Raw genomic sequence first — 14,456 nt, 5'->3', positions numbered from 1 at the left:
GCTGGGATAAACCTCCCCCAAGTCCTCTGGTTCCCGAGTTCGCTGGTATGCTTGCTCCTTCGTGGGCTGTGAAGGGAAGTCTCAGGACTCTGGACCTAATTCTCCCTAGGACAGCTGCGTTCCTCTCCCAGAGCGAGAGTGTACACGGGACTATTGGCGAGGAGTGGGAGGGGATCTGCCCCTGGATCTAGACCTCTGATGTCGGTATTCAGTATGATGAGGATGGCCATAACAAAATGGACAAGGGCCTGGTGATGGAGACCTGGACCACGATCGGAGAGTGTACCCATGATGTCTGGGAGAGCGGGATCTCCGTGACGACATTGATAATGGTGACAGTACTCATAGGGATCCATGCCCAAAAAGGGTGAAGGTGGCCTGAGCCAAGGTGAAGGTGGTTTGAGGAACAGAGAGGGAGGTCCGAAATAAGCCGGTGGAGTTGCCGCCCAGCGACGCGGCGTGTGTATCTCGGGGGGCGGGGGGGCTGGGTGATAAGGGCATCGCAGCCCTGTCTGGAGATGGACTGAGGTGCCAGGTTTTGGCTGTAGCTTTCCCCCGCCCCTGCAGGGTGGGCACTGCCCCCTCCCGTGCCGGGGATCTCGGCCCCGCTGTCAGCGCCGCGCTCGGTACAGTCATAAGCAGTGCCGCGCGTGTAGCTTCCTCCGGTGCTGCTGGGCCCCTTGCTGGGTGCCCCTGCGCCGTGATAGCCAGTGCCATGTGAGGTGGTGCCGCCGATTCCGGCGCTTGCCGCGCTGGCGCCCTCCGTGCCGACTGCTGCATAGTTGGAGGCCTGGTCCCGGCCACGTGCGCAACCGCACTGCCGCTTTCATCAGCCCGCGGCTGAGGGCTCTGTGTTCCGCTCGTCCTGCTTGCTGGAACCGCCGGCAAGGATCAAGTCAGGGAGAGTTTCTTCTTTTGCACAGAGGGGGTCAAAGACGCCGCCTTCCTTTTATGTGACTCAGAGGGCCCTTCTGTGTGAGGCTTCTCCGGCGGCTCAGGCTGGAGGACCTTATCAAACAAGATCATTTTGAGGCTCATCTCTCTGTCCTTCCCGGCCCTGGCTGTAAGCTTAGCGCAGTGCGAACACTTCTGGGTAACATGGGACTCCCCCAGGCAACGAATGCACGCACTATGCCCATCAGAGGCCAGCATAGCCTCGCGGCATGACTCACACTTCTTAAACCCTGAGGAAGCCATCGTGGTGAGTCTTTACTGTTAATAGGGTACTTAGATGCTAATCAGTGCCTTCTACAACCCAAATAACATTCACAGCCTTCAGGGTAGCGGACGGCTTAAACAGCCTTCTTTGTCCGCTCCTCTCCCCTCTGTTCCTCTTCTCTCTACTATTTTGTATGCTTTTTTCCCCCCCTACTTTTTTTTTTTTTGTATAATAGTAAAAACAACAAGCTAACAAGTAAAACAACTATCTTATCTGTCTGAGGCTTTAGAGCCTGAGCGGATTCCATCTGCAGCCATTGGCAGTTGAGAAGGAACTGGCGGGGACCGGATTGCACACGTGACTGAGGGCGCACAAGGGAGCGGTGCGCATCGGTGTATGCGTGATCCAGTGGAAACTGCTAGAAGAATTTTGATCTGCAGCGCCGGGCGAGCCCAACACCTACTGTGGAGCACCCACAGGGACCACTCGAAGAAGAACACTGGCATTCCATGAACAATGCACAGGTGTGCTGCGAGCATCTGACATTTTTTATCGTATACATGTATATCATATAGCGATATATTTACTGTTATTAAAAACAGATACATTACTTCTTCATTGCTATGATAACAGATTAAACTACTGCATTTGGTTTTTCCTGTATATATTGCTATCTGCTTTTTTTACGGTCTGAGAATTTGTTTTTGAAAAAAATTATTGTTTGGTGTTTTGTGGTCTCAAAAAGTTTTAAGAAACACTGGACTAGATGACCTCCTGAGGACTCTTCCACCTCTGATTTTCTATGATTATGCTGTGCTTTATTCTGGGTCTTTTACGAATTACAAAGGCCATTTTTCAAGATCAAAACTAATGCTGTCTAAAACTTATATCCACCACACACACGTCAAAGTACTGTGCAGATTTTGCTGCATGACTTCCATGAGTGGTTTGAGAATTTCAGTTAAATCACCCAGAACCACTGTGAAAAATTTCCTTCGGCTAATAACAAACAAGGGCTTATGCTGCAGTCTTGTTTTGCTACAAGTTGAATTTTTTCCTTCAGTTAGACAGTGACAGAAAGATAGCCATTTTAGTCTGTATTCTTTCAAAACAAAAAGCAGTCATGTAGCACTTTAAAGACTAACAAAATAATTTGTTATTGGGGGCTTTAACAATCTGCACCCCACCATCAACTGATGCCTTGAGCACTCCACATGAAAGATACATTTCCTGGATACCACAGTACAAATCAAGGATGGCCTGATCAGTACCACACTCTACCAGAAATCCACTGACCGCTGTATTTACCTACACACTTCTAGCTTCCATCCTGCACGCACAAGATCCATCATTTACAGTCAAGCCCTGCTCAGCTCTGATCCTACTTACAGAGACCAAAAACTACAAGATCTTTACCAGACATTCATAAACCTGAATTACTCACTGGGAGAAGTAAAAAAAAAAAAACAAACCAAAATCGACAGGGCCAGATGAATACCCAGAAACCAACTACTGAAACATAGGCCCAAAAAAGCCAATAACACCACACCACTGGTCATTACCTACAGCCCCCAACTCAAACCACTGTGACACATCATTAAAAACCTACAACCTATCCTAAATCAGGATGCTACACTCCAGAAGGCCCTAGGTGACAGGCCTGTTCTCCTCTATAGACAACCTCCCAACCTTATGAGGATTCTCACCAGCCACCACAGGCTATACCACAATACTACCAATCCTGAAACTCTTCCTTGCAACAAGCCTCATTGCCAACTTTGTCCACATATGTATTCTGGAGATACCATCACTGGACCTAACCATGTTATTCACAGAATCACAGGCACATTCTCCTGTTCCTCAACTAACATCATTTATACCATTGTGTGCCAACAATGTCCACACAATGTGTATATAGGACAGACTGCAAACACTCTTCGACAAAGAATGAATGGACACAAAACAGACATCAAAAAACTCCTAATGCACAAACCTGTCAGCCAGTACTTGAATGGAGTGGGCCATTCTGTTAATGACCTGAAAGTCTGTGTTTTACTTAAAAGGAACTTTAACAGAGGGAATGCTCAGAACAGTCATTTATATTCAGATTCGACATATTAACTGACCTGGCCCATTATAAGGGCTCGTTTACATACTTTGTTTTATCTAACCCTTAACTTCCCCACTCCACACCCCCCTCCTGCCGCTCCTCTGCTCTTCTGATTTGCCAGCCTTGATAACAATTTTTCTGCTCTGTCAACCTTGACAATTTTTTGACCTCTGTGCTTCACATACTGAGTCTGTTGTGGTATGGCTATGATCTGAAGAAGTGGGTCTGTCCCACGAAAGCTCATCACCTAATAAATTATTTTGTTAGTTTTTAAAGTGCTCCATGACTACATTTTTCTCTTTCAGTTAGGTTTTTATTAAAGTTTGGAGTACAACAGACAAGTCACATACTTGTCCATGAGGCAGCACTAATGTTTAATTTACGTTTCCCTGATTCCTTCTGAACTCACCTTGCCAAGGCCCGCAATCATTGGAGTATTCTCTGTCCTGGAACATAAGAACATAAGAATGGCCATACTGGGTCAGACCAAAGGTCCATCCAGCCCAGCATCCCATCTGCCGACGGTGGCCAATGCCAGGTGCCCCAGAGAAGGAGAACAGAAGACAATGATCAAGTGATTTATCTCCTGCCATCCATCTCCTGCCCTTGTTCTGAAGGCTAGGGCACCATACTTTATCCCTGGCTAATAGCCATTTATGGACCTAACCTGCAAAAATTTATCGAGCTCTTTTTTAAACCCTAATAGAGTCCTGGCCTTCACAGCCTCCTCCGGCAAGGAGTTCCACAGGTTGACTGTGCGCTGTGTGAAGAAAAATTTCCTTTTTAGTTTTGAACCTACTACCCATCAATTTCATTTGGTGTCCCCTAGTTCTTGTATTATGGGAAAAGGTAAATAATTTTTCTATATTCACTTTCTCCACACCATTCATGATTTTATATACCTCTATCATATCGCCCCTCAATCGCCTCTTTTCCAAACTGAAAAGTCCCAGTCTCTCTAGCCTCTCCCCATATGGGACCCGTTCCAAGCCCCTAATCATCTTAGTCGCCCTTTTCTGAACCTTTTCTAATGCCAATATATCTTTTTTGAGGTGAGGAGACCACATCTGCACGCAGTACTCAAGATGTGGGCGTACCATAGTTTTATATAGGGGAAGTATGATATCTTTTGTCTTATTATCGATCCCTTTTTTAATAATTCCTAACATCCTATTTGCCTTACTAACTGCCGCTGCACACTGCGTGGATGTCTTCAGAGAACTATCCACTATAACTCCAAGATCCCTTTCCTGATCTGTAGTAGCTAAATTTGAACCCATCATGTAGTACGTGTAATTTGGGTTATTTTTTCCAACATGCATTACCTTACACTTACCCACATTAAATTTCATTTGCCATTTTGCTGCCCAATCACTCAGTTTGCTGAGATCTTTTTGTAGTTCTTCACAATCCCTTTTGGTTTTGACTGTCCTGAACAACTTGGTGTCATCTGCAAACTTTGCCACCTCACTGCTTACCTCATTTTCTAGATCACTGATGAACAAGTTGAACAGGATCGGTCCCAGGACTGACCCCTGGGGAACACCACTAGTTACCCCCCTCCATTGTGAAAATTTACCATTTATTCCAACCCTTTGTTTTCTGTCTTTTAACCAATTCCCGATCCATGAAAGGATCTTTCCTCCTATCCCATGACCACCTAATTTACATAAAAGCCTTTGGTGTGGGACCGTGTCAAAGGCTTTCTGGAAATCTAGGTATATTATGTCCACTGGGTGCCCCTTGTCCGCATGTTTATTAACCCCTTCAAAGAATTCTAATAGATTAGTTAGACACGACTTCCCTCTGCAGAAACCATGCTGACTTTTGCCCAACAATTCGTGCTCTTCTACATGCCTTGCAATTTTATTCTTTACTATTGTTTCTACTAATTTGCCTGGTAGTGATGTTAGACTTATCGGTCTATAATTGCCAGGGTCTCCTCTAGAGCCTTTTTTAAATATTGGCGTTATATTGGCCGTCTTCCAGTCATTTGGTACCAAAGTGGATTTAAAGGATAGGTTACAAACCACTGTTAATAACTCCGCAATTTCACATTTGAGTTCTTTCAGAACCCTTGGGTGAATGCCGTCTGGTCCTGAAGAGAAATATTTGTACAGCAATTACTTATTTTCATCTTCTCCAGGAAATCAATTGTTGCTTAGAACCACGTTTTTAAAAGATAGTAGCCCCATGTACATGCACATATAATGTGAGCAGAACTGCATAGCAATGTGTGGAGTAATTAGCACAAAAACCAATTGTGTACACAAATGGCTAAATAGGTGCTTAACTCCCTATTTGCTCAGAGTTTCGGTAAGGGAAACTGTTATTTTTCATTAGTCCAGAGAATCAATGTTTCCTTTTCCTACACGGAAAGTTCTACACCTGGCTACAAAAATCAGGGACTCGTTCTGAAGCTATCACTGAGACATCAGCAAATTGCTTTTAGGGATCCAGGAGAATGTCAGAATAGTTCACCCCTCTTTGTAACTCCACAGAAATTAGACATGCGGCTTCCATGAAGTCAGTCATACTGTAATCACAATACATTTAGTCAAAAGCATACCAGACACCAACACATATCTACCACAGAATCACATAGAATCACAGGATTGGAAGGAACCTCAGGAGGTCATCTAGTCCAGCCCCCTGCCTAAAGCAGGATCAACCCCAACTAAGTCATCTCAGCCAGGATCTTGTCAAGATGGGACTTAAAAACCTCAAGGGATGGAGAATCTACCACCTCTCTAGGCAACACATTCCAATGCTTCACCACCCTCCTGGTGAAGTAGTTTTTCCTAATATCTAACCTACACCTCTCCCTCTTTAACTTCAGACCATTGCTTCTTGTTCTGCCATCTGACACCACTGAGAACAGTTTCTCACCATCCTCTTTAGAGCTCCCCTTCAGGAAGTTGAAGGCTGCTATTAAGTCACCCCTAAGTCTTCTCTTCTGTAAACTAAACAAGCCCAAATCCCTCAGCCTATCCTCATAGGTCTTGTGCTCCAGACCCTTAATCATTTTTGTTGCCCTCCGGTGAACCTGCTCCAGCAAATTCACATCCTTTTTATACTGTGGGCCCAAAACTGTACACAGTATTCCAGATGTGGCCTCACCAGTGCCAAACAGAGGGGAGTAACTATTTCTCTAGATCTACCTTGAAATACTCCTAATGCAACCTAGTATGCCATTAGCCTTCTTGGCTACAAGGGCACACTGTTCACTCATATCTAGCCTTTCATCCACCATAACCCCTAGGTCCCTTTCCATCATACTGCTGCTGACTCAGTCGGTCCCCAGCCTATAACAATGCTTGGAATTCTTCTGCCCCAGGTGCAGGACTCTACACTTCTTCTTGTTGAACCGCATTAGATTTCTTTTGGCTCAGTCCTCCAATTTATCCAGGTCACTCTGGATTCTCTCTCTACCCTCCAACATATCTACCTCTCCCCCTACTTTTGTGTCATCTGCAAACTTGCTGACGGTCCAGTCCAGTCCCTCATCCAGATCATTAATAAAGATGTTGAACACCACCGGCCCCAGAACCAAGCCTTGCGGCGCTCCGCTTGAAACTGACCACCATCCAGATATTGAGCCATTGACCACTACCCATTGGGTCTGACCGTCAAACCAGCTTTCTATCCATTTTATAGTCCAAGGATCCAATCCATATTTCCTTAACTTATGGACAAGAATATTGTGGGAGACCATACCAAAGCTGTGCTGAAGTCAAGGTATATCACATCCACTGACTTCCCCATGTCCACAGAGCTTGTTACCTCATCATAGAAGCTAATCAGATTGGTCAAGCACCACTTGCCCTTGGTGAATCCATGTTGGCTACTTTTGATCACTTTCCCCTCTTCCAAGTGCTCCAAAATGGATTCCTTGAGTATTCCCTCCATTATTTTCCCAGGGATTGAGGTAAGGCTGACCAGTCTATAGTTCCCTGGTTTACAGTACCACCAGCAGCACTCTTTTCCCACACCCAAAAAAAGGCTTACTGTACTTCAGACAGCTCTCAGAGAGACAGACTGCGAATAAAATGAAATGTGCTCAATTATCTATCTAACTAGAACCTAAATCTGGCTGGCTGACCAGAGTGTTCCTTCCTGGGGAAAAGGCATTCAACTATGCAGGCTTTTAGGGGATGACTGCATGTGCAGTACAGACAGTACCTGCCCAACTAGTGCAGGTATAAGCAGTAGTGAAGATGGCGAGGCATAGTTTAAGCCAACGTAGTGCTCTACATTCCTGAATGCTAAGGTGTAACCTACGCAGCACTCTACACGCCCAAGCTGCGCCTCCCACTTCCACACTACTATTGTTAGCACTGTACTATCCCGTCACCTCTCTATTCCTTCCAAAACCAAGGAAAGGCAATGGGGAAGGGCTCTGAGCATTTCATTTAAGTAGAGGAAGGCTCTCTCAGCCCTCTGCCAGCCCCTTTCCTCTCTGTGGTGAAAGGCTCCAGCAGCTCCCCTGTGCTGGAGTCTTCCATGGCTCAATACAGCTACACACTGACACAAGTGTGGGTACAACCTGCCCTTCATGCAGGACGTAGCTACACGTACCTGGCATGTCGTTCTCTACTGGAAGGGATTACAATTGCTCACCTGAGCGTTAGGCCACACACAGCTAACAAGTTTCTCAGCTCAAGTGCAGGATCAGATGGTTCTAGGTTAGTACCACTGCGGCTGTGAGGCTCTAAGTGTGGCATGGCGCACAGTGACAATTGTGAAAAGATTTCGAAGAGTACAGCCTTGTATTTAGTATTTACATGACCCTTGATATATTCAGTGCAATTAACAAACTATCTCATTTTTCCTCCAAGTACCTCATAACTCATCACTTCAGAAAGATCAGTGGAAGTGAGTCTTCCACAGCTTCTCATGGACATATTCACTAAATACCAGAGTCATCTGCTCCCTCCACCAGTCCTGCATATGCACTGGCCCAGCCAAACATGTGTTCGCTCATTCGGCCATCCCCCTTACCCAGGACGGAAATTCCGTTCCTGTCCCCCTCCAAACAGCATGGGATGCAGAGGAGTGGTGACCCCAGGCCCTCGCACATACAGTGCTCCAATCCGTGGGGCATAAAACTGCAATGAGAAAAAAACATCTTTAAGAACTCAAGGAAACTCAGCGGAAGTCTCTCTAATTCCCCCTCCCCATATCACTTTGCATCTCTTGGATAGGATTGCTGGATTCTACTTGTTCTGGTCCTAATTCCTCCTACTTTCACTTTCCCAGAAATGTATACTGCTGCTACTCAGCACTTCCCCTATACCAGGGGTTAGCAACCTGCAGCTCTTTCAGGAGCTACTTGTGGCTCCGAGCACTGCTGTTGCTGACTCCTCTTGTGACTCTGCAGACTGCCACCTCTTAAACCCCTGGAAAAGGAAGGTGGCATCGGCCCACGTGCTGCACGCAGGGGAAGGAGAACTGGCGGGGGGAGTGGTGAGGCTGAGCCTGCCCTGCCAGACCCGCACTGGGGAAGAGGAGGAGGAGGCCAGGCAGCTGCCGGACAGCAGAGGGAGGGCGAAAAGGCTCTGCCTCCCAGTCACCGGGGAGCTGCTGTCCGATGGGAAGGGATGCTCAACCCCCCCGTCATGCTCAAACCTGCACAAGTGGGGCTGGACTGCATGGTTTGCTATGGTTGTGTTGAACCCAGGGGGTGCACCCAGCACAGTGACTCTCTCTCGCCTCGGGATACTGCAGGGTGTCAGCCCCCCACCCTGGGCTTTCAGCTTCTCCCAGCTGAAAAAAATCAGTCACTTCCCTTCCAACAACCCTTAAAATAAATACCTAGATGGCAGAGGGAAGCAGTGGGAGAGGTGGTCATCTCAGGCAGGTAAATCATGGGGGTAGGGGGCTGGTTTGGTGGTGATGGGGTAAAGCCTGGAGATGGGGGTAACAACTTTCTAACTGTTGTAAACCATTGTGTGCGCGCTGTTCTTAAAACAGGGATTACAAAAAGCATGGTTTGATGTTATTTATTAAGGACTCTCTCATATTCACATGCATTGCAGCTCAAAGTATTGATTTTGTAACTGAATTTGAAAAAATGGCTCTTCTTGCTATTTTGGTTGTAGACCCCTGCTCTATACTATTCAAAGCACTTTACTATCCCTGTCCAGTTACAGCTGCACAGTAATAATCAATTCCATATTGTTGCAAACTCCAGTTCCTCCTTCACTGTGGTTATTTTGCAAGCAGAATACCTCTAGAACAAGAAGAAAACCCTTATCCTCATCTTTATCCTACTGATGGCCTAGGAAAACTGGAATTCCATCACATACCACTTCTGTACCTTCTTGCTCCAAGTTAAGTAGATGCAAGCCTGTCATAGGTCAGAGTGTATAAGAAAAGTAAAGTACTGTTTAAGCGGCTGTCCATTGCATGCCATGTCCTCCCATCATACCACCCACCTGTGTGCACACACTGTTTATATACACATACAAAAGACATTTGGGTGCAGTAATGACTATCTGCTCTAATGAGAAGCTTTAATACTGGAACAAAAGTCTAATGCACTAAATAGTCCACAACAGAAAAAGCGACTGGCTGGATTGCTTTATTCTCTCCCTCTCCGTGACATAGGGAGATGAGGATACTTTGTGTATGTGGCCAATACCCAAGTAAATCAATCCAAAATCCCAAATTCCTAACTTGAGAAGAGAAGAACATTCACCCACTTGCTTGTTTGGCATCAGAAAAGCAGAAAGCATGCAAATAAACACTGGATTCCCAAAGCCTCTGCCACAAAACTGGTTGGGTTAACATTTTCTTGCCCTCATGCAGCCATTGCAGGCCTCTCTGAAGGATGGTTTTTGTCCTCTGCACTTATACTAAGACAGTTGGGTTTTCCTTTCCCTTTTGTAAAAGGTTAGAAAACTGCTTTCCATCAGCAGCCATTATTTTTGCCAGACCTAAGGCAGAGACTATAAAGCCCCATTCAGAAGATGCAGAAATTCAGATCAGAATGTTCTGTTGTTGAAAGATTACTTAAACATCTGGACAGCTCCCGTGTGACATGAAGTGAGAAATCCAAGAAGAATAGAGGCATACCTTGTGTCCCACAATGGTGAGGTAATCCACTCCCAGGTCCTGCACATCTATTCGCCCCTTTCCTATCATCTGGGCTGCATCTGTGTGCAGCAAAATTGTGGGCAGCCCTGACGCCATTCTGTTCTGATTCAGGATTTGAATCTGCTGGCTTACTGCTGAGATGGGCTGGTGGGAGAGAAAAATGTCTAAAGTAACTAGGGTCTAAAACTGTGTCACACATCTTGTTAGAAAGTTTTATCTACTCCATCCCCTGTCTGAGGCTGGATTAAAGAGCCCTGACAAGTGCTTGTTTAACACATAAAGAGCCCATTCTCAAAAGACATTTAGCAGTTAATAACAAGGAGGAGAAGCCAGCAGGAAGTGAGCAGCAAAATCTTTGAAGCCCACCAAAAATACACTAGATACCACAATCTCAGAACTGCTTTTTCAGGCTGACAGACAGAAGATGAGAAAAAGGGCAAAGAAGGAGATATGAGAAAGAATGACCAAAAAGAGGAAAGAAACTGAAAAAGAAAGGGAGAGATAGAGAGAGACCAGGAAAAAGGGCCAGGCAGGAGAAATTCTTCAGTGCATACACAGAAGATACCAAAATAACCAATGTTAAACAGAGTATGTAGCACCAACATGAGCACCCTTTCCTCCAGCCCATTACAAATAAAAAACTCAGGGACCAACTAACCATGATTACTCCAGTCTCGTTATTGGCCAGCATGATGGAAATTAGGCATGTGGTTGGACGGACTGCTGCAATGATATCATCAACTTCCACTTGTCCAGTCACTTTGGACACGGGGACAAAGGTGACTTCTGCATGACAAGACACAAGCAACTATATCAATCATACAGATTAATACTGCAAAGACAACAGGAACTCAGAGTATAGTCTAGAACAGGGGTGTGCAAAGTGGGCAGGCTGAGATTACTTTTGCCAGTGCCCCATTGAGAAACTTCCATTTCAGGCACTGGAAAAAGTTCAGTGTGCAAATTTGCCTTTTTTATTTATCACTTTGAAACAAAAGCTGCTGTAAAAAGCAGCTAAACCAAGGGCCTACGAGTGAAGATTATGCGTCAGTGACACTCCTCTGCAATCCACGCGTACTCACCTGCCATGTGCTCTTTCACGAGGTGCTCCAATGGCAAACGGACTGAGTCATGTTCCACATTAGACGTAACAAAATGATGAATGGCCCCGGCCGCCTTTTTGTGACCCTCACCAGCCACATTCTGCGCCAGCAGCTGGATCTCTCTAAAATGCTTCCATGCTGTGTGGATAACTAAATTGTTTGCCTGCAGAGAGGTAAAGGGGTAACCACCAGAATTTGATATAACTAAGAGCTCTAGTAGGGTGCAGAGTCCCTTACTCTCAATTGCTCACTTAACTGCATGCACGTTAAGAGGTTAAAATGTGAAAACATAACTGTTTGGGCAAACTAAAATGTCAACAGGACATGAACTCCTCTAGCAAGTCCTTTGACCATCTTCAGATTGAGAGAGAAGGGGCCATTTGTGCTCAACATCTCCAGGTAGTGGCTTTCATTTCAAAACACCTCCATTTACAAGTCATAATTAAGGCAAAAGGCCATGCTACAATGGTAGTTGGGTCTGCCTGACTAGGTCAATCTTCCCAGTAGCGTAGACATACTCTAAAATAAATCATCACAGCCAGGAGTTTGTCAAGCTGGGACTTAAAGATGTTCAGGGAAGTAGAGTTTACCACCTTCCTAGATAACCCATTCCAGAGCTTCACCAATCCTCTAGAGTTCTTCATAGAGAACTAGAACTTACCAAGAAGAAAAGGCTGCATTGTTCTGGCTTTCAAATAAAAAAAAAAAAAAAAAAAAAAGACCAAAGTGGAAGGGGTCTGTTACTGCTTTGGAGCTTGCCTATGAAATGGGGTAATGCACTCTCCTGGGAGAGGGAGTTCTCAAGTGCACTACTTTGTTGCATACATTAATTGGTCTGCGTAGATACATTCAGCACTGTTTGAAAAGCATAGAGATAAACTGCACTAGGGAACCATTTTTGCATATCAGCAGTTTCTACACGGATCAATTAACACACACCACTTTAGCGAGCTTCGGAAAGTACCCCTTCACCACCAAGTGCAGGGTACATCCCCACCTGCACAGGAGCGGTAATGGTCTATTCTCTCAAACACTACAACATAAGCACTCATCCTGTTCAGGGAGGATGAGGTTAGGATTCATATGCTCACCTCTGTGCCCCCTGAGGTGAAAATGATATCTTGAGGTCTTCCTCCCACCATCTGAGCCAGGCTCTCCCGAGCTTTGTGTATGATTTCCTTGGCATTTCTACCTGCAGGATCAATAAACACAGTAGATCAAGTTGTTTTATGACATATTTACAGTAGCAAGTTATTAGAAAGGATGCATCACTGGATGTTTACTACTGTATTAGAGGTTAATTTCAAAGGGATTTTATGTATTTCCACTGACATTTGGTTTAAGGTATAAGGTGGATTCTTGTCCATATTTTTTCATTTTTCCTCTCAGTAAGACTAAAAGCTCCAGGAGAGATAATATAATGTTTAGAAGAGAGAGTGTCCTTGGGTGACTGTGAGAGCAAACAAAAATTACTTTCATACAGATGACACAAGCTACTGCCAATCACAACAATAAGCCCCTTACTGTATGTACTTTTTTTTTTTTTTTTACAGACACACTTCTTTCATGCATTGGTTATGCGTCCATCTCAGGTTTATGAGGAAGCAATTCCTTTTCACCCTCGCATGTCCATTCAGTGCACTTACTCAAAGGCTATAAATATAAACAAACTAAAAATAAATCACAGTTCAAACAGAACTGGTTAGCAGACAGGAACAGGGAGAGAAAAGACAAAGTTATCAAGAAGATATCAGAGTCAGATCCCGCTAGCACAATAAACCAACATGGTTTCCTGGAGTTCACCTTGAAAATTGGTTTGTTTTTCATCTAGCTGATGTTTAAATGGCCTTCTGAATGTTATTTTACTTGGTAACGTATGTCCTTACCACTCCTATAATGAACACCCAAGCAGAGGATGTCACACTCTGATTTTCCAATCTGAAAATGTAAAAAGTTTCCCTTTCTTTGGAAGTTTCTTTTTATTAATTTCACTGGGTTATTTAAAGAATTCCCTCTAATCTTTTCCATTCATGTCAAATAAATTTAAGTGTACTAAGGTGCGTGCAACTTTGTACCACTGGTAGAAACAAACACACACTAGCTGTGGAGGCTCTGCTAATTGTAGCGACCTGAGTATGCCCTGAGAAAGTGAGAGTGAGAGTGAGTGTGTGTGTGTGGTCTGGGGGCTGCACATGGCAGACTGAGTATAGCTGCTTCAGCACTGTTACTGAGCAATCTCAGTACAGGGCAAGCAGCAAATGGAATAGGTGCATGTAGGATGGGGGGCAGGTGGACTGATCCTGTCCCACACCACACACATCACCTCCTTCCAGGAGATGCTAAGATGCTTGAAAATGGTACAAAACAAAAAGGCTTTCCTGTAACACTTTAAAGACTAACAAAATAATTTATTAGGTGATGAGCTTTCGTGGGACAGGCCCACTTCTTCAGATTCTGGAAATTCACTTAAAGGACATTGATTAGGCTTAAAATTGTAAAGTATATTCTTTGTTACTAACTCTGTGGGTAGAGAGACACACACCACACATATTGCCAGGTCTCTTGGGTTCTATCTCAGCTCTGAGAGGAAAGTCAGGTCTAGTGGGTTACAGCAGGGGACATCTACATCTGCATTCTACATAAAAGCATCAGAATGGCCATACCGGGTCAGAACAATGTCCATTTACCTCGGTATCCCATCTTGTAGTAGTTGCCAATGCCAGGTGCTTTGGGGTATGCCTAAACAACACGGTTTTTTGAAACACAACTATATAAATATGGGTCATGTAGTTAAAAGTCAGGCAATATAAACCACTATTTAGTACTTTTGCAGACAAAACTCTTCCACCTCTTAAGAGCAGCATTTGCTCTGTTAGCAGGCCTGACACAGCACTGTTTACATTAGTACTTGAGGTGGCAAAGCTTCTTCCTTTAGGGGGGAGGTAGAGGGGATTAAGCACCTATGAACAGCAGCAGCTTTGTGGCT

The 14,456-nt window shown here is 44.8% G+C and overlaps 1 protein-coding gene across 11 annotated transcripts in view; it reads right to left on the bottom strand.

The window, feature by feature from the left end:
* Window positions 1–14,456, bottom strand: part of SCLY (selenocysteine lyase) — a 78,069-nt gene that overhangs the window by 56,988 nt on the left and 6,625 nt on the right. For 10 of the 11 annotated variants that reach the window (XR_012646779.1, XR_012646778.1, XM_075003977.1 and 7 more), the window contains exons 4-9: window positions 12,562–12,662; window positions 11,450–11,633; window positions 11,026–11,153; window positions 10,347–10,511; window positions 8,271–8,377; window positions 3,679–3,715 (exon numbers count right to left, since the gene is read on the bottom strand). Coding sequence is in view for 8 of the 11 variants with exons in the window: in XM_075003977.1 (XP_074860078.1) it covers window positions 3,679–3,715; window positions 8,271–8,377; window positions 10,347–10,511; window positions 11,026–11,153; window positions 11,450–11,633; window positions 12,562–12,662 (722 nt within the window). In the remaining 3 variants the exon portion in view is untranslated. The remainder of the gene's footprint in view (window positions 1–3,678; window positions 3,716–8,270; window positions 8,378–10,346; window positions 10,512–11,025; window positions 11,154–11,449; window positions 11,634–12,561; window positions 12,663–14,456) is intronic. The other variant, XR_012646780.1, reaches the window with a different exon arrangement.

Source organism: Carettochelys insculpta, chromosome 10 (assembly GCF_033958435.1).
Source record: "Carettochelys insculpta isolate YL-2023 chromosome 10, ASM3395843v1, whole genome shotgun sequence".
NCBI lineage: Eukaryota > Metazoa > Chordata > Testudines > Carettochelyidae > Carettochelys > Carettochelys insculpta.
Note: the sequence above shows the minus strand (reverse complement) of the source record. Positions and strands in the feature narration are given on the sequence as shown.